The 19,749-nt window shown below is 54.1% G+C and overlaps 1 protein-coding gene across 3 annotated transcripts in view; it reads right to left on the bottom strand.

Annotated features, from left to right (window-relative positions):
* KIRREL3 (kirre like nephrin family adhesion molecule 3) overlaps positions 1-19,749 on the bottom strand; it is a 321,962-nt gene that overhangs the window by 9,282 nt on the left and 292,931 nt on the right. For 2 of the 3 annotated variants that reach the window (XM_068659552.1, XM_068659555.1), the window contains 7 exons: positions 15,091-15,239; positions 14,562-14,689; positions 12,055-12,181; positions 7,210-7,310; positions 6,903-7,101; positions 6,006-6,041; positions 2,749-2,856 (listed from right to left, as the gene is read on the bottom strand). In XM_068659552.1, coding sequence (XP_068515653.1) covers positions 2,749-2,856; positions 6,006-6,041; positions 6,903-7,101; positions 7,210-7,310; positions 12,055-12,181; positions 14,562-14,689; positions 15,091-15,239 — 848 coding nt within the window. The remainder of the gene's footprint in view (positions 1-2,748; positions 2,857-6,005; positions 6,042-6,902; positions 7,102-7,209; positions 7,311-12,054; positions 12,182-14,561; positions 14,690-15,090; positions 15,240-19,749) is intronic. The other variant, XM_068659554.1, reaches the window with a different exon arrangement.

Below are 19,749 nucleotides of genomic sequence, written 5' to 3'. Positions count from 1 at the left end.
TGTCCAGACTGATGGTCTACAGCTTGAGGTGCACATGAAACACCACTCCCAAGGGACCCAACAGCTCTTCCCATGCACTGGGAAGCCCCTGAGAAAAGTCCTGGGGAGCAGGCACCAAAGGGAAAGTCCAAGCAATTAACAAAGGTGAAGCCAGGGCTCTGGGAGAAATGACAAAATCACCCCCGGCTGCTGCACCAAGCAGCCTGTTTCCATGCAGGGCAAGGGGAAGATAGAAATTGTATGGAGAGACTCTGTCTTCCCTGAAGGTGTCAGGCATGCTTTGAAGAAGTCATTTTAGAAAAATTAAACCGAAGATGGTGAGCAGCGGGAAAAGAAACGGCCGTGTGGATCTGAGATGAAATGCAGAGATGGATGCAAACCCGCGCAGCATGATGCCAACAGCTTGCGGCTCTGATGCGGGTGCTCAGGCTCCGTGTGCCACGCTGGGCTCCTGCTGCACCACCCCTCCTGGCCCCACGGGGCCTTGGGGCTTTCGGATCCACCATGGCTTGGGGCTCCGTCCTTGGGCTCCATCTTCTCCCCTTGGCATCCCTCAGCCTTGGTGCCTGCAGTCCTGCTGCCACCCGCGGGCATCTCCAAGCTGCGTGGCTTTGCTGGCAGGTCTTTACTGCTCTTCGTTGTGGCTCGTTATTTCTTTCTTTATTTTGGCTGGGATGACATTCCTGGTTCGGGAGCCTCCATATTTAATCACAAGGAAAAGCTAATTACTGTCTTGCACGTCCTGCCCCAAGAGTGTTCCCCCTTAAATAACTCTGGGCTGTTATGCCACCGAAGATACAACAACAGATGTGCCATAAAGTCTTTTTTCCCTTCTTTTCCAGAAAACAAACGGCCTCCAGGCTCGGTCTGTCTGTGCTTGCTGCCGCTCTGCTCTTCCCAAAGCTGGGGTCGCCTCCCCTGTGCCAGGGGTGGTGCAGGAGGTGCCTTCCCCAAGTCACTGCTGGGTCACCTTGTCCCCTCTGTGGGGAGCCACAGGCTGCGGGCTTTGTTTGCAGGCTGCTGCTTTAAATGATGCCACCGCGCTCCCGTATTTGTCCTGGGAGACAAATCTGCAGTCATCCAGGTAGGAAATGAGTCCCTTGCCCTGCATCAAAGCGCTCTGCTGGGCCCATCAGTCCTCAGCTGGTCTCTGCGATACCTCTGCAGGTGTCACGTCGCTAAGTCCTCGCCTCCCCTTCTCAGCACGTGGCCAGACCTCCCCACGGGTACCGATCCCTTCAGTGCAAACACTCCGGCAGCATCTGCAAAAATTGCACACCCCGGCAGCCGAGTCCTGCCCTGCACGGTGAGGGGGGTGCAGGATGAGTTCCTCCAGGGCCAGCTGCTGCCCCTGGGGAGGTGGGAGCTGGGCAGCCCAGCACCCTCTGCTGAAGACCTCCCCAGGGGAGCTGCACTGGAACCTTGGTGGAGGAAAGGGGCTTGGAGCGCTGCCACCACCACCACCACCACGTCCCCGGTTCCCTCTTCCTCGTGTTCATGCTCCCATCGCCAGGGAGGAAAACGCCTTTTATTCCTGATTCTGCCTGGGAATCTCCCAGGGCTGCCTTCAAACAAGCTCGTGGAAGGACAAGCACCGCTTTGTACCCCCAAAGCCCTTCCCTTCCTCTGCGTGCATCCAGCCTGTGAGTGACTGCTGCCTGAAACCGCCGGTGACGGCTCTGAAAGCTGGCATGTGCACCACGTCTTTGATCTGTTGTCATGGCATTCACTTTATACCGTGTGTCCTGCAAAGAGCCCCGCACCACCTGGTTACAGCCAAAAAGGGGGATGTAACGAACCACATGCTCTGAGCAAGGCAGGGTGTGCGTGTCTGGGGAGAGCACGGCCGATTGCAGCCAAGCACTGACGTGGTAACAGGGCTTGGCCTCCTCTTCCAGGCACTCGAATTGCCCATCATTGCTGAATGAGCTCAGCAAAATTGAATTGGCAAGGTCCTAGCATCACTCCTGCCCGTCAGCAACCCTTCCCAAAAAAGCAAGATTGATGATGGCCCTGGTTTTAATTTGTTACTACTTGCACAAGTTGCTAATGCAGTCTGCAAGAGTCCAAAACGTGGGGGATTGAACAGGGAGAGGCATCGTTACTGCTCTTAAAATTAAACACATCTGTGCTGTGGGAGGCCATGCATTTGTACCCAAACCCAGGAGGAGACGGCGTTCTTTGATTGCTTTGCAAATGACGGGGAGAACAAGAAGGGGAAAGCAAGGGAAGAAAATCCACTGCTTCCTGCATGCGTCTCCCAAACTGGGAGCATCGTCCAGCACTGTGTGCTCTCTCCTGCTACCCGAGATACTCCGGATGCTCATGCTGCTCTCCCTCATGGTTCCAGGTCTTTTCATTTAGCCAACAATCATCCTTTAATTTCCTGGTTTCTTTTTAACGAGGCAACACGATGCCGCTCTGCTTACCCCTCCTTCCCTCTGCCTGTGTCTCTAATGTCCCTTTAACTTGGACTCCCACTGCAGCTGGGCGTCAAATACCGAGTGTCCCATCACGCTGCCTGTAATTCCCCACCCAGAAATTCACGCTTTATGTCTGCAAATGCGCTTGAAATAGAAGCAGAACAAAGAGGGTGCAGCCTGAGGAGGTTTTTCAGCAGTGGCCTGGCACACCGGGGCGCAGGGAACTTCTCCCCCCGGACAGCTGATGGCTCCGGGCTGCCCCGAGCAGGTCTGGCACCAGCCCTTTGCCTCTGATGGGCTGGCTTTGCATTCGCCCCACACTTACTTCGCTGAGAGCGGGCACAGCAGAAGGCGACGATGGTGGCCATCAGCACCAGGAATGCCACGCCGGCCCCCACGGCCACTCCGATGATCACCGCCATCGGCACCGACTCTGCAAGAGGAAGGAGAGCGCGGCTGAAGCTGTGCCGAAGGCAGCGGGGCGGCTCTCCCCCTCTGGCGAGCCCCCCCCCGGATATTGGCAAGTGGCTCAGTGGTGAACCTGGGGAGGGTTTTGGGTTCTTCCCCGCTCCCCCCGCAGCGCTTCATCCCTCGTCCCTGCGTGGCACCGTCTGGGGAAAGAGACCGAGCCTGGCTCGCTCCCCTGGCCCCGGCTTGCTGCTGCTGGCAATGGGATGGGGAGGCGAGACCTGGTGCTGCCACGCTCCCTTTGCCCAGGGAGCAAAGCTTGGAGCTCTGCCACTGCCGTGTGCTGCAGTTCGGACAGGCTCTGACCTCTCTGTGCCTCAGTTTCCCCTATGTGGTGGGAGGAGGAGGGAGCCAGAAAAGCTAATTGCTTTCAGTAGCGCCACATGGCTCAGTGAATGAACAGCTATCTCTAAAGGGCTGCGGATGGAAAGTGCAAAAGAAGACAGCCTGTTAATATTATTAAGAAAGAGAAATGGCATCAGAGCTGGCTGGGAGAAAGGTTACAGAGCAGGGCTGGTGAAATACAGGGGATGGAGACCAGGCACTGTGCCCGCCTGCCAGAGGTGACAGCTCAGCTCCGCGGAGCGGTACTGGAAGGTGCTGGCCATAAAGCATCTGGGGATGGATTAACCCAAGCGCCATCCGTCATGGCCTCTGCCTGCTTCACATCCCAGCCTCTTGCCTTTTTCCTTGGCTTAGCAAGTTTGGGAGGGATGGAGGGAGAGAAGGCAGACCACGACGGGCGGGCAGGGCCCCCCATCCCACAGCCTGGGGGCAGGGGACACTGCTCGCCGCCTCCTGCCTGTGGCAACTTCACAGCTGGGCTCCCAGCAGGGATTTCAGCTGCAGCCCAGCCAGCAAAGTGGATTTATTTGCACAGATCCAGGCTCATGAGGTGTGCCGGGAGGGGAGGTATGAACTCACACTGATGGCAGGAGGGTCAGGTGCTCAGCCCACGAGCCGTGCTCCCTCCCTGATCGGTGCCCCCCGGCGCTCTGCCTGCTCTCGGGGTGGCTGCCAGCACCAGCACCAGGTACCGCAGATTGCCTTCACCACCTGCCTCACTCAGAGACCTCCCCGAAAGCAGCAGATGCCTACAGGCCCCCTTTCCTGTTATTTCTAAACACCCCTTGGCCTCTTGTGAACCCGCTACTGCCCCAAAAGGAGGAACCCTTTCCATTGCAGCCAGGTGAGCCCGCAGGAGCCATTATCTACCTACTGGGGGGTTAAATTTGTGCCCTGAATCACACCTACGATGGCACATACGGTGTCTGGCAAAGCAAAGCCTTTCATCCATCTGCTGCCCTCGATCAGTGTGAGACCAGAGCATCCTCTCTGCTTTGGGGAGCTTTGGAGGCAGGAGAGGGGTCAGGAAGCACAGCGTGTCCTGCTCTGAGCTGCTACCTCTGATGGCAGCGAGCTGCTCCAGCCCATGATGGAGCATCCACATCTGAGCATGTTCTCGCCTCCAGCACAGGCTTCCTGCTTGCTTGGCCCCTCTGCCTTATGGAAGGATGGGGTGAATTTTGGGAATGGGGAGAGGTGGTCTGGCAAAGCAAAGCCCAGCGGCCTGATGGGTGACAGATGGGTGATAAGGAAAGCATTTCATACTGTCCTTTGGGGTGGAGCTGGTGTGGAGAAATGGGAAAAAAGAGGTCCTCTGGCCACCTGGAGGCACGGAGAGGACACCAGCCACCCTTCTGCTGAGACCACTGGGACTTTCTGGGCTGCAGGTAAGGTGTTCTCTCACTTTTTGACCACAGATTTCACCCAGGACCTGATCTCAGCACCCTGATGGGTCTGAGCCCTATCTTGAGAACTGCAGAGTGACAAAAAACCGCGCTGCTTGAAGTGAGGCTTTTCTGCTCGCACTTGATCTAGAAAGAGCCTTTCATCTTCCCTGCAGAGCTTGTTTAAAGTGACAAAATTTGTGGTTTATACTGAGGCTTTTTGGTTTTTATCTCACTCATGAACTTTCTGCTGGGCCTGCCTATTTCTGGATTTGTCACTTGTCACCATGGCTGGACCAACAGTGACATGACTCCGGCAGCACTTGCTCTGTTCCCTGATCATCCTGCCCAGCCTGCTGACTGCTCACCACCACTGCAGTGCAAGAGTTTCCCTGGGGCTCCTGAGTGCTCCGCGAGCTCAGGCTCGAGCAGCAGAGCCACAGGGCACTCATCCTCAAACCATCGTCCCACAAGACACCAGCTGACTCACAGCAAGAAGCCTTTGGGCCTTTCTTCTCCTGGTAGCCTGATGCCACCTGCCAGGTGGTGCTCCTGACAGAGGTGGTAACTTGCTGCAGGATTCTGGCAGATATTTTATTTTATTTTATTTTATTTTATTTTATTTTATTTTATTTTATTTTATTTTATTTTATTTTATTTTATTTTATTTTATTTTATTTTACTTTATTTATTTTATTTTATTATTTTATTTTATTTTATTTTATTTTATTATTATTTTTTTTTTCGCCTTGGCTCTCCCAGGGAGATGTGGGGCAAAAGGGTGAGGGGGAAGGAGGTGAGCAGAGAGCTTACTGGCTCTCAGCTTTAGGGCACAGGATCTGCAATTCAGAGCTGAGCGAGCATGAGTAGTGATGGTGAATGATGCCACTTGAGGATGATGGAGAATCATGCAGGGAATGGGGTGGGGAAGGTGCCTGAGGCTCTGCTGGGCTGCTAAAAAATGTGACTGCAAAGGGCCAGAGACAGGGCTGGGACAGCAAACCAGAGCCCAGAGACAACAGCAGTGTGACCCTCCCGGCAAGCTGAGCAAAGCTGACATCTGCAGACAAGCCTGGAAACTTGCACTTCCCCCTCTGGCTTGCCCCATAAGAGCATGTATGCAATCCCTTTAGGTGCAAAACATGGCTGTGTAGCATTATCCCCCTCTCGGTGGCTGGGGACTGGGGCACAGAGAGGCAGGGCGGCTCGCCGGGGAGCACGGAGCCGAGCGGAGACTGGAGCGCCCTGCTTGCCAGCCCCTGCCCGCACTGCTCTGCACCTTCCCTACACCCTGCCTGCCCTGCTGGGGGGAGGACGCCGGGTCCTCAGGCGTGGTAACGGCTGGGGACAATTCACATTCACCGTCAGCTCAGGATTTCCGTACCTGCTTGAATACCAGCTCCTGATTTCATTTCCGTACCTGTTTGAAAATAAAGCAAGTGTCCACAGCCGTGCACAGCCCAAGCGCCCATGCCAGCCTTGGGAGCGTTTCCTGCTCCCAGTGCAGGTCCCCCTGAAGGGGATGTCCTCTGCCACCCCACAGTGTCCCCTGCCTGGGGCAGGGACGTCCCCTCGCAGGAACACCCAGGTCTGGGGGCTCAGGCTCTGCCTGGGACCCCAGCTGGCGGCCGAGAGCTCCCGCCGGCTGGCAGCCGACCTGGAAAAACCACTGGCTCTGTTTGCATTGGAAGAAGCCCAAGGCTAATTTTAAGGGGTTCATTTAGCTCTGATTTAATCTGGACGGCAGCCTTGCCTATAAATCACAGCTTAATGAGAACAATCCACCTGCCTGCCCTGGCATTTAATAAAACAGAAGAGGACTGGAGTCCCTCCAGGAGCTAAGTGTTCCTCACCGTGGAGAGCCCCGAGCCTGGAAATCCCCTGGCCACCCCAGGAATCCCCCAAGGGCAGTGGGGTTCGGCAGGAGCAGCTGTTCCCATCTCCCTATGAATATAAATGATCCTGCAGGCTGCGGCAGGGGCATCACCTTGGGCTGTGGGGCAGGGAGCAAGGGGTGCAGGATTGGACCATGCTGTCCAGCTTCAGCAAGTGGGGCTACGCTGGGTGGCAGTGGCTTTGCAGGGCTTTTCCCACCTCCTGCCCCTCTGCCAGGAGCTGGTACCCTAAGGATGCAATCTGACACGGCTGGAGTGCTTTCTCCATCCTTCCTAGCTTCCTCTTTGACACCCCAAGGGCTTTTCAGAGCACATCCTGCCTCTCGTGGCATCTCCCAGCCCAGCCAGGTGCTAACCCCCAGCAGCCCCCCGGCAGTGATGCCCACCTTGCTCTTTGAGCCGGATGATCTCTGTGTCGGAGCCGAAGCTGTTCCAGGCAGTGCAGTTGTAAATGGTTTGGAAGTCGGCCCGGACGATGTTGCTGATGGTCAGCGTGGAGATGACGCCTTCGTCTGTGCTGACTGTCTCCACCGTGTAGCGCCCAGAGGTCCCAGACTCCAGGACGTTCTCCTTCCAGGACCAAGCCTGCCAAGCAAGAGCGGGGTCAGCCTGGGGCAGGTACTTTGCCCACCCGCCAGGCACCCTACGGTTTGGACAAGCCCCACGGGTCGCTGCGCAGAGGGTGCTACTCACAATCCGGTCTGGCGGAGGGGTGCTGCGGATGAAGCACTTGATCTGCCCTTTCTGGCCGTGCAGGGCGTGCTGTGTCTGTGTGCTGGAGATGATGGGTGGCCCTGCAAGAGAGGAGAGGAACACCGGCTTCACACACGGGTAGATGGTGATGCAGTGTGCTGGTGACAGCTGGAGGTGGCAGAAATGCCAAAGGGCAAAAGGGGATGGAGAGGGATGGAGGAGCAGCTCCCTCACCTCCCGTGATGCACTCAGGGCACAGCTCATGGCACAGAGGGGGCTTTGCTTTAAAGCACTGCTGTTGTTTTTTTTTTTTGTTTGTTTGTTTGTTTGTTTTTTGGCAAAGTGCCCTAAAAGCAGTAGGGTGTCCCTATCTCTGCTGCATCCCTAGTGTTGGACCTGAGCACTCAGTGGAAATCTCCTTGGCAAACCCGTCTGCTTGCACCAGGAGCCAAGCAAGAGCCCAGCTCACATGGTAGTCCCCTCCTGTGAGTTTGTTAAGCAACAATTACACTAATTGCTCCCCAGGGGCTTAAGGAAGTGGTAGGGGAAGTGGTAGGAAGTGAAAATCACTACAATTACCCAAAAACCCCAACCTGCATTTTTTAATGCACTGCAGGTAGATGTGTGTTTTTACTCTGGGGTCCACAGATGGGTGTGATGCAAGGATGCTGAGAGCACAGGGGTGTGCTGATGGGGCACGTCCCTCCTTGGTGGAAGAAGGTTAGGAGAAAAGAGGTGGGAGATGAGAGCGGGTTTGGAGGATATTACCCCGAGGGAGCAGCAGCAGAACGGCAATCCTAATTGCTCTTTATTAGCCTCCTTAATTACAGCAGATTTGCATTTCTATGAGTGGCTTTCTGCTGGCATCAAGGTGGGATGCAGGCAGGGAAAGCGAGGCGAGGCGGCAGGGCTGCCAGCTCTCCCCATGCCCCGGCTTGGCTGGTTGGATGCTGGTTCTGGGCTGTGGTCTCGTTTGTCAGCCTGTCCCTGGGGTTATCAGCAAACACCATCATCTCATCAAACCCGCCCAGACGCAGGTGTCTGGAGTGATGCTGGCCATGTGCAAACATGCTGCAAATGCTCTCAGGCTCTGTCTGAGCAATAATAAGTGGAAGAGCTGTGGCAGGAGCGGTGACAAGAGCCCACACAGGGAGGCCAGCGCAGTGCAGAATCAGGCAGAGCTTCGTCCCGAGCTCAGGTCTCTGTTCAGTCAGAGGGGGACAGCTCACAGTGCTTGTCCTCTCTCCCATCTATCGATCCTTTGTGGATTTGCAAAGCATTTCTCTCTCTCTTTTTTTTTTTCTTTTTTCTTTTTTCTTTTTTTTTTTTTTTGACCCTGTGGCTGGTATTTTCTTCTAAGAAAGTCTCAGCACGTGGGGTAAAGTGGTGAGAAACAGATTTGTCCTGGGCATTCTCGACTGATCATCCTCCAAGTCACCAAGTTACGACTTTGCCCAATGAACAAAAATGTACTGAAGAGCTAAATTCAACTAATGCATCCAGTTGCTCATTGGCATTACCCCAGTGACACCTTTCTGTGCTGAAGTCTCACCCCCCAAACAATTCCCATGGCAATGCAGCCATATTCTTATTTTTTTTTTTTCTGTGATGCTATGAGGTAAGATACACAGAAAACCAGCTCTGTGTAGGGCACTTAACTAACCAGAGACCAGAAACACCACATTTCCTCTGCCCAGGGGAAAGCAGCACAATTACTGTCCCCAGAAGTCCCACAGTAGGCACACTGGCACAGAGACTGCCTTCACGCATCTTCAGCACGCTGCAGGTCCATGACTGCTGCTTGGGGATGGAGCTGGCGTAAAACACAATCTGGACACTCACTGCATGCTCTGCAAATCTGGAAGTGCTGTGCATGAGCAGCACACATGCCAGTGGCTCGGGAAATGGCTGTGGAGAGCAACTGCTAACAGCAGGTGGGTCTAAAGCAGGCACTCAGGACTTGTTTTCCACTATTCAGATATAATGCTCATATCTGCATGTTATTGGGCACTTTTTTGCCCCTTTTTATCTGTAAAAAAAAATTGTAAAATGTAAAAATTGTAAAAATTGTAAAAAACACAACATTTTGTTGCTGCTTTCTGCCCAAATGGCCTTCTCAAAGATGATCTTCTTGGCACGCGTTCTCCTTTATCCACCTCTGAAAACTTTAAAGGAGCTGGCCTGGGTCTCCGGAGAGTCTGCCTTACCCCTTGCTTTACCAATATTATAACAAATCTCTTGGGGCTTTGGCTGCTTCTGCTGACACGCAGCAGGATCTCGTCATACACCAGGGGTGGCACAGGGTGCGTGGTGTAAGCATCCTGGTCCCTCACCTCGTGCTAGGTGATGCTGCTCACCTACACTGATGGCTGATGAACCCACAGCCAACAGTACCAAAAGCAGCGATGGGGTCTGTATGCCTAAATTAATAAAAAAGCTGTCTTCTTTCTATTTCAGTCATTGCATGTTACTTACAAATTCTGTGAGTGCACCAAGACTGGGTGACACTAGAGAAAAATGGCTTAATAATCATAAAAAGGATCATTTTCCCCAAGGAGAGTGGATTTTAAATGGCACAAATGCCAACGGCTCTGGGTTTTATTATTGCTTGAGGAGTTCAGAGTCAAAGGCTTATCATCATGATAATAGCAGATGACTAAAGACCATTTGTGAGATGAACATGCCCGGGAATAATAGCACAGAGCTGCAGCCTCGTTGCGTTCGAGGCCGGTGTTTGATTCTCCACCGGGCTCTGGCTCCCTGTGAAAGCTGCCAGTCCCTGGCTTGGCATGGAGCTGAGCTCAAGACAGCCCGCCGGCAAGGAAAGGCTTTAAACAATGTTGCTATGGATATAAATGACAGAGCTATTGGTTGCGGTTATTTTTAGCGTGCCGGTGCCAATTTATTTGCGCCATCCCGGAGGCTCGCACAAAGGAGAAGGTGGCTTGCTGGCTCAGGAGCATCACGGGATGGCTGCAACTTCTCCATCCTGCTCAAGGCCATGCGAACCAAGCCCTGCTGATGCTGAAAATGGCTTGATGGGAAGCGTGGTTTGGTCCTGCAAAGCCCTCATGGGCAGGAGAATGGAGCGGCTTTGGCTTGCGCAGGGCTGGAAATCAGGCTGCAGCTGATTTATTGCAGTGCCACAAACTCCTTGCTGCCTTCTTGCCTCTGTTGCTCCAGCCCTGCCAAACACAGCCCATTTGCATAATCCTCCTGCCCACTAGTGAGGCTCTGAATCCTATCTGCATCCTTCCAGGCTTGTGGCCTTGTGCCCCGGTGCTGGGGGAAGGCAGCTCTGGGCTGCTGCAGCTGTTCTGGGAGTGGATGCGGGTGCAGCTGGGCCAGGCTGGTGGGCTCAGGGCGGGTCACTGGGTGTGGGATCAAGCTGGGTGGGATGGAGCTCCTTCCATCGGTGTCCCTGTGCTTTGGGACAGACTGACCCGCCAGGCTGTGCCATCAGCCCAGACATTTCCAGGTCCCTAACCTGACCGTGATGAATCCCAGCCTATGGAGAGAGGCACCCGATGGTCTTGAGACAATTGTGTCACCCGCTGGATTTAAAATCACTTGAAAATAGGAGGCGTTCAACTTCCCCTCTCAAATTGCAGTGCAAAAGGCTTGCAGAAGAATTCATTAGCAGGATTAGATGTGCCGTGTTGTGAGATGCTCCATTAGATGCAATGTGCTGTGCTGACGGGGGCTGCAGATGCTCCAGCTGCGGCACTCAGCCCCGGGACGGGCACCACACCTGGGGACACAGCTCCAGGGCTCTGCTCCTTGCCTGCAGGGTCAGGAGCCCACGGTGGCCCTGAGACATGCGGCTGTCCCCTGGGGGTTGCAGCAGCCCCTGCCACCAGGAAGGGGTGCTCCCGAGGGGCTGCCCCACGCTGTGTACCATGAGCAGACCCCATCCCGCTGGGCGCCTCACTCCACGCTCACAGCAGGCAGTGACTAGTAGGTGCTGGGAAAGGAGCAGGTTCTTTGTTTGGGCTAATTTGTTGCTTTGTTTTCTGCAAGCTATTTTAATTGTAATTAAAACCCAGCAGCCGGCAGGGAAGGAGCATGCAGGCGTCGAGGAGCTGAGTGGAAGTCGAGGGAGTGGTTGGGTTTCAGCATCCCGCTGCGTTGCCCTTGGCTTCCCTCCCTAGCATTATCTGCATTCAGAACTAATGCTGTGCCACTTCCCTGCTTATTTTCCTCTCTTTGTGACAGTGAGCAGGGACTGAAGCCTGCCAGTTTGTCATGCAGGTGAGAGACGATGCAAAATTCCTCCTCTGTTTATACCATTTGCAGCCCGCCTAGCTCCATCCCTTCATGCAGGGCACATCCAGGCTGCAATTCATAACCGGCTGCTGCGGGGTCCTGGCCAGGGTGCCCTCAGCCTGCAGGGCTCTGGGGTGCTTCCCAATTCCCCAGCAGGGTGAGGGAAGGGCCCGGTCCTGGCACTGTGCCGGGGCAGCCCCATGCAGCCACAGGGGGTTCAAGGCACTGTTTGCTCCCTTGGGTGCTTCGAGCGAGTGATTATGCTGCCAGCCTCGGATCCAGGCTCAATTCCCAGCTCTCTAGCTGTACAACAGAGACAACAGCGCTCTCCGACCTTGCAAGGGTTTTGCAAGATAAATCTATTAAAGATTTAAAACGCCAGCTCCCAGCTACTCAATAACCCCCCGCTGATAATATGGAACCAAGTGGGTCTTAGCTAATCCCACAGGGCGGGAGCCTCTCTGATCCCACCCCTTGGGATTTGCTCCCGAAGAGACAACCCAAGGGGGTGTTTCTAAATGCACTGCCACAAGCTGATGAGAACACCGGGAGGAATAGCAAGAGGGAAGCCAGAGGTACCGTTGACAGTGAGCGTCACCTCGCGTTCCCCTGCGCCGACCCGCGGTACCACGGCTCGGCACACGTACTTCCCGGCGTCTTCCTGGCGGACGGACTTGAGCGTCAGCTTGTTCTCATTGCTCAGGACCTGGAAGAGAGGAGGAGGCTGCTTTCAGGGTGAGCGATGGGAAGCTGAGCAGGAGATGTGGGTTACAAGCTCAAGGGCAGCTCAGGGAAAACAGGGACGAGGGTAAGTGCAGTTTTAAATGGCGTGGAAATAGCACTGCTGTTGACCAAGGAATAAGGAAACTACCAAGTCTGTGGGGAAATAAAAGTCCTGATCCATTCACCTGAATTCTTGCAAGCTCACTTTTGCAGGAAGTCCCACAAGAGCTCAAGACAAAAGAGAAAAGCTTTGGTGCTGTTTCCTGGGAAAGCTTTGGCACAGCTGCCTTGTAACCAGGAGCAGAAAAGCCTTCCAGAGAAGCGTGCTCCACACTCTCAGTTCCAAGTTTTCAGGGACCAAGCCTCGTTCAGGTGCAATTTCAACCCCAGAAGTGTGTGTGTGTGTGTGGGGGGGGGCAGCCTGGAGAGCTGGCAGCCGCCTGGATGGCCAGGAAATTTGGGCTGGGTTTGGTGAGCCCCAGCTGCATGGAGGAGACCGGCTGCAGCATGGTTATCAGCCACCCTGCCCTCCTGCCCCGGCCATGCAATCAGCAGCTTCGTGAAACCCTGGCAAGTGCTGAAGCAGAGGGATCTGGCTGAGGACATCAGCAGAATCCCTGCGCTGGTGGCATTTAAAAGATGTGGCTTTTGAGCAAGTGCTTCCAATTCCCATGCTGGAAATGAATGCCCCAGGGGCTAACTCCTCCTGTTTGCTCTCCTCTCCCAGGGCTTTGCAGGCTTGCAGGCTGGGGCCAGCCCCTCACCTCCCCATCCTCCCAAAATGCTGCAAGGTGCTCATGGCCAAGGGCTGAGCTGGAGCTGCTCATCTTCCATGCGGGCAGAGCAGATGCAGCCTGCGAATGCAAATGTTCCTTGGGAAAGGGCTCTTCCTGTGCTCAGTGGGAGTGCAACAAGACAGCAAATAATCTCGGTGGCCCTGCAGCAAGGAGAAGGGGACCCGGCAATAGTCAGAGTTTCAGATCTCCTCTGAGCCCCCTGGTTTAGCACTGGTTATTCAGATACCCATGCAAATGACTCCAGATTTGCAGATCTCTGGAGCAAAGGCCTTGCTTGGCCTCATCCTCTCTTCCATCTCTGATTTGTTTCCTTCCTGGAAAGGAGAAGGAAGGGTAGGAATCCTGGGGGAGTCTGAGAGTGGAGGGGCTGGAGAAGAGCAGCCCCAACCCCACACCTGACAGCCAGGGCTGTGAGCTTGGGGGGGGGTTACAAAGCAGCACCCCCTGCCAGCCTCCCCAGGGCTGATGGAAGCAGCTCTGCCAAACAGCTCCAGCAGCTCTGCTGGGCTAAACCAGGTGGTCCTGAGCCCCGAGGCTTCAAGCCAGCATAGTTTGGCCACAAGGAAGGGGAGAAGGCAGAGCTGCGTTATGATGGACAGGCCCTGGAGCACGGCTGGGGCTGGGCAGGGTCAGGAAGCCCCTGTCCCCCTGTGCACGGCTCCTGCCACCACTCTGCAAGTTCCAGCAGCTTTGAGAAAATGAAATAGCAGCTTATGGTGTGAGAGCACTGCCTGCCTTCAAATAATGGTAACAACTGAGAGAAACAACAGCCACAGCCAAGGGATGGGAAACCACCCAGGGATTACGGACACAGTGGGATTCCTTAGCTAATTCAAGCTATCAGCTCTCCCAAGTCTGTGATTGCTTCCCAGGAGATGTTTTTCTTGGAGGTCATGGTGGTTTGGGAAAAACACGCCAGCAGTGAAGGCAGACGACTGCCTCATGCACGCGTGCAGCGTTGGCGATGCCTGCTCTGTGTGCCAGGAGCAGAGGCACAGAGGCACAGCCCGTGCACCTCACCTGGCACAGCCTCATTTCCTTCAGCACACATCTGCCTGGATGAAGCTGAAAGATACTTTCAGACACAAGGCTGCGTGCCCCTCACAGGTGGGTTTCACTTCTCAGCCCTCCTTTGGCTTAACAGGCTCTGCTCAGCCCTCCTAATGGCAAAGGGGGGATCAGAGCCTCTCGCGCCTCCCTGAGCTGCGGTTAATATTTGCAAAGCTCCTTACACTTCTCAGGACAAAAAGGATGTGGAGAAGCCTTCCAGGCCAGACCCAAGTGAGCAGAGTTGAGCATGTTGGGATGGGATCTCCTGGTCTTGCCTCCTGAGCCCTGAGCAATGTCACGCTGGTCCTGCGTGGGTGAGTGATGCCCTCTGCTTAATCCTCTGCCCTCTGCTTAATCCTGTCTCAATCCAGCCTCTGCAAACCCACCCTGAGGGCGATGTCCCTAGGACTGGGTGGCAGTGATGGCACCCTGGCAGAGCTCTGGCTGCCCCTTTGCTCTTCCCACCCGGGTGCCCCACCAGCCTCGTGCCCCCAGCACCCTGGCAGCGACTCTCACCACGCCTGAGCCCCGCTTCATCCAGACGATGGTGAGGGAGGGGTTCCCCGTCCAGGCGCAGTTGAAGACGGCGTCCGAGCCCAGGTCAACGAGGAGGGACTGTGGTTCTGTCGCCATCCTGGGCCCGACTGTGCAGAGGAGACCAGCATTACCACTAGCGAGGGACTGTGCCACGCAGTAACCCCAAAACCACAGAGGTCTCAGTGCCGCAAGAAGCAGGGGAAGGTCTCCACATACCCACGGCCCACAGCCACATAAAGCCCCCAAGTGCAGCGCACCCGAGACAGGAGCCTGCTGCAGTCCTGGCACGGCCAAGTGCCCGAGGAGCCCCCAGGGCTGTGGAAGGCAGGAGGAGAGCACGGCCCCACCAAAAGAGCCTTTACAAAGCCAGAGCTGCAATGGAGCCTAGCAAGTCCTGGTCATCCTGGGCTTTCTGGAGCTGCCCCAGGAAGCTCACGTCCCTTTCTTGTTTATTTTCAGCAGCTCTGCTGGCCCCGGGAAGGCAGCCTCAAGCTGGCAGACTACTTACAGTAGACGTCCACGGTCCTGCTGATGTTGGTGCTGCCCAGCGCATTGGTGACCTCGCAGGAGACGGGCTCAAAGAAGAAGGTGTGGTCTACGATGGTTTCATAGAAGTCACCGGACGCTTCTTTTATCACCTGGCCTTTCTTTGCCCACCTGTCAGACAAGAAAGAGCAAAGGGGGGTTGTGGTCTCGTGCTGCCTTCCACTTACACGTGAGTGATGACAGAGACCAGCACACAGCAGCCCATGGGGTGCCAAAGCTGCTCTAGACTGCAGGAGGGGTGTACCCACAGCCTCAACATCGTCCTCATCAAAGGACATGGGGATTACAACCGCAGCTCCTGGAGAGGAGACACCAAAGTGGTGTGTACGTATATCCCTACTGGAAGCTTTCAAAAATCCACCAAAATTGCTATTTCCCTGTGAAAACCTGTTTCACTGAAAATCCACCTTATTCCTTAGGACTGTGGGCCACGAAGAGTTCAGTGACAGGAGGGGTGGGACAAGGACAGTCTCTGCTGATAGGGAACACGATGTCAGTGCCTTGCCAACCAGTGTTGCTGCTCTTCCCACACCAAAACCACAAAAAAACCTTTTCAGCTTCCCCCTGCTTTCACCTTCTTTCCCCTTTTCTTCTTCTTTATTTTTTTTTCTGTCAAAGAGAACTTTATCCCTTGAAGGCAGCTGAATTCACATCACCCTGGAAAGCCAAGCTGGCATTTGCAGCACTGCAACTTGCAAATTGTCTTGGAGAACAAGCTGTCAACTCAGCACTTGAATTAAGCTGCTGTTTGCCAAACAATGAGCAAATGTGACCTAACGGGGCACCATCTGGCAACCTGCCACTGAGGCGCGGGTGGGGAAGGCAGGAGATGCTGTCAGGCAGCACCAAACTCCAGCCGCTCGTGGGAGGAAGGGAAAGCAAGTAGAGACACAGCCTGCGGAAAACACAGCGAACCTCCCCCAACGACTGACAGGTAAGTTGGAGGGTGAGAGGATTTCCCCGAGGAATCTCTGATGCTCTTGTCTCAGGGCAGCTGTCCTCTGGTGGTGCTGGGTGACGTGGGTTGCTCAGGGAAGATGGGATGGATTGGGGAAAGAGGCACAGACAGACTGTGCGGGGTGGGAGCCCAGTGCCAGCCCTTGGCATGCTCCAGCTGTGCTACCAGAGCAAATTCCCTCTGCACCAGCCAGCATGAACCTACTTGGAGCAGGAGAGCTGACCTGCAGGCGTCACCCACCAGCTGACGACACAGGGTTTCAGGAGGGAGGCACCGGTGGCAGAGGTGTGGCTGATTTGTATGCACTTATCTGCTCTCTCTTTCCATTTGTTTTTGCACCTCTAACGGATGCTGACAGGCCACTGCAGCTTCCCTACCCTGCCTTCCTCCATGGATTCCCCCTTTATTAATGAATCAGGAGATGTTGCTTTGATTTCTGGGGCCTGTGCTTGATGCGGGAATCTCCCTGTATCAAAAAAAACCAACACAAAACAGCACAAGCGACACCTTCCAGGTGCTGCTCCAAAGGGCTGCACAGTCCACCACCTTCAGGTGATGCCATTCTCCTTCCAGAGGGACTGAAACCCAAGCCTCTGCACTGGCCCAGGAAAACACACACGAAACGACCCTGCTTGATGCTTTATGTGTGTGTTTAAAACCCATCGCTTCTGCAAAACTGGCTTTCCCAAGCGCAGAGATGTGTCACAAACAGCAATTTTTCGTGCTTCAGCAGAGATCAAGGTTCTTGCACCGGTTTTCCAAGGCTTAGTACTGCTAAATCAATGTGGCTGAACAAGCGGTATGGATCTTTTATAATGTCAGATCGGTTTTTAATAACGATGGCTGATAACCCTCCTGTAAAGCTGCTCATGATGTGCTTGCAGACAGCCAGAAGGCAAGGTACTTCTGTTTTTAACAAGCCCATAACATGCCTTGCTCACCTATTAACCTCTCAGTAATTATTTATAAGCAGGATGTAAATAAAATGTACCCAAGAAGATGCAGAGGGTGCTCAGGTCCTGCCTGGGGCCAGGGTGGCTCAGGGTGGCTGCACAGGCTTGCTGCCTTCTTCCCAGCACGCATCCTCCAAACGCACCTGGGGAATGCACAGGGGGGAACCCGGCTTCCCCCTGTCAGTTTTGTTCCTCTTGACCCCCTTGCACAGCTCATGGGCTTGCTAAGCCTTGAGGGCAGCGGTCCTCAGCTTTGATTTGGGGAAGGCAGCCTACAATTTCCACCTCTGCTACCTCTTCATCAAGCGTGAGCAGTGCTGGTGAGCCTGGTTCAAAGCCTTGCAAGGGATTTTCTTGCTTGATCTTCACCTGCCATGACACTTCTGGTTGCAGGTAGGTTGCTCCCTTTGTGGCCGTGCTGGGATGTTGCTTTGATGTCCAGCTTGGCTGAGCATTTCGGCCAGACCCTCGCCCACTCCCCTGGCCCCCTCCCCTGCTTCAGCTCTTCACAATCTCATCCCAACATCTCCCAGCCTTATTGCATCCAGACTGGTGCCCCCTGTTCCACCACCACTGGCAGCACAGCTTCCTCCATTTCCAGTGTTACCTCAAAGGCATTTACAGTTTGCCAAATGTGCCACCACGGCTCCGTTCCAGGCCATACAAATTTACCTCCTTTACTCTCCGCATATTATGTTCCCACTAACTCCGCTGTCATTTCTGCTGCTACTTTTCTTCCACATTTAAATCCACGTTTCAGAGGGGTTATTACGGGCAGCAATAAAAACACAGTGGTTAAGGAATAAAGAAAAAAAAAACCACGCCCTACTGGGTCCTTTTAACATTTAAATATAAGGCGGGGGGACTTTCCTAAGGAGATGTTCTCCAGGGAAATTGTATTTTTCTTATTCCATTGATTGCTTCCCATCTAGGAGTGCAAGCAAGCAAATAGAAAAGCCAGTTTGGGACATGATAGCTCACAAACAATGCTGTGGCTTCCATAGACCAACATGCCTTTAGCAACCTCTCTGGTTTCTGAAGGAAACTGGCTGAAAGATGGGAGCCCAAGCTTCTTCCCAAGGGGCTTTTATCCAGCAGCTCCATCAATTCCCTGCCAGAAGCAAGGACTGTGTTTCTGCTGGGCTCACAGAACCTGTGATGAGCTAAATAAGAGCATTACATGCCCTGTGGCATGCCAGTATGTAGAAGAGCATCGCCAGCGAGCACTTCATCTGGCCGAGCTCGCTGTAGCAAAGAAATTCCTGTCTGCAGTGAAAGGACTTGTAATTCTTCAGTGAATGGCATGTGTGAACAAGCTGTTTAGGGGAATTTGTAGCCCTGTCATGTTGCAGCCCTCCCGAGTGAAACAATACTGGTTCAGTGCTGCCTGGATAAGTGAGGCTTTGCCGATGTGAACATGCAAGCCTGTCTTCTTGGTGTTTTACCTGCTGCCCTCCTCTGCCACTGAGACCTGGCCAGCTCCCTGACCCCTCTGGCCAGTGATGCTGTAGGGAAGTGAGCCCTGGCTGTGGCAGAATGGCATTTGCTCCTTCCAGAGTGCCACCTCCATCAGCACTGTGCTGGCCGTCACATCAATTCCCCTGCTGCCAGCCTACAGCCGTCCACACCCATGCAGCAACACTTCCATCCCTCATCCTTCACATCCACCCTGGCAAGCAGCATCAGCAGCCTCCACCCTGTGAGCTGTCCCTCTCCAACATGCCATTTCCAGTCATAATCCAGCATGGACTCAACTCACCCTTCTGCAAGAAGATCTCCCCAAGCCCCAGCCAGCATCCAAGGTGACACCTTGGCCTTGCAGGCAGCTGGGGGAGCAAGAGGTTGCAATGACGCAGCACAGAGCTGCAAGGAGAAGTCCTGGAGAGGCTGCAGGGCTCAAGCACACGCTTGTTACTGCAGGCTGTGAGCATCCTTGCAGGGAGGATTTGGCTTACAACTGCCCTCAAAGCACAGCCGCCAGCAGCACTCACGCCCCTGGGCAGCTCTCCCTGCAGACAGGCTGCTCCCATCAGGTGAAGCCCAGGCAGGAGGACTGTTGTAATTTTTAACTAACAATGCAAAAACAAAACAAAACAAAACAAAACACCTGTTGCTTGCCATATAAATTGTGTTTACTAAGAGTGACTTAAAATAGATAAATATTTTCTTGGATGCGTTTTAATTGCTTAATAAAAGTACCGAGAACACCCACAAATACCTTAAATAAATGCATGGCTCACGGAATGAATTAATTAACATTTCATTCCTGCGAATGGCTATTAATTGCTACAAATTGCTTGGAGAATGGGTTTTGTTGTTTGATTACCAGCAGTGCCGTCAATTGCTAGGCTGTAATAACTTGGCAGTCCCCGCTCATCCTCAGACAGGAGCTGTCCCTCTGGTTGATGGCTGCCCATGAGCATTGCCCTGCATCCTTCTGCAGCTCTCCAGAGCCCTGGAGGCCCCTGGGGAAGGACCTGTGATGGGGTGGTGGAGGTGGAGGCTTTTCCATGGGTGCATCTCCTGTGAGTGACAGCCTCGTGAGAAATGACTGAGTGAACAGCAGGGCTTGAGCAGCATCACGCTGCCCCCCCTCCCCAAATGACTGTGGCGTGATGCATCACACAAATTATTTCTTTATTAAGAGTAAATTTCCATAACGGTGATGTATGGGGTTATTCCCCTCCTCCTGCCTGCTCCCTTCCTAATG

Source organism: Anas acuta, chromosome 23, assembly GCF_963932015.1.
Source record: "Anas acuta chromosome 23, bAnaAcu1.1, whole genome shotgun sequence".
NCBI lineage: Eukaryota > Metazoa > Chordata > Aves > Anseriformes > Anatidae > Anas > Anas acuta.
The sequence above is the reverse complement of the archived record's forward strand: the minus strand, read 5'-3'. Positions and strand labels throughout refer to the sequence as shown.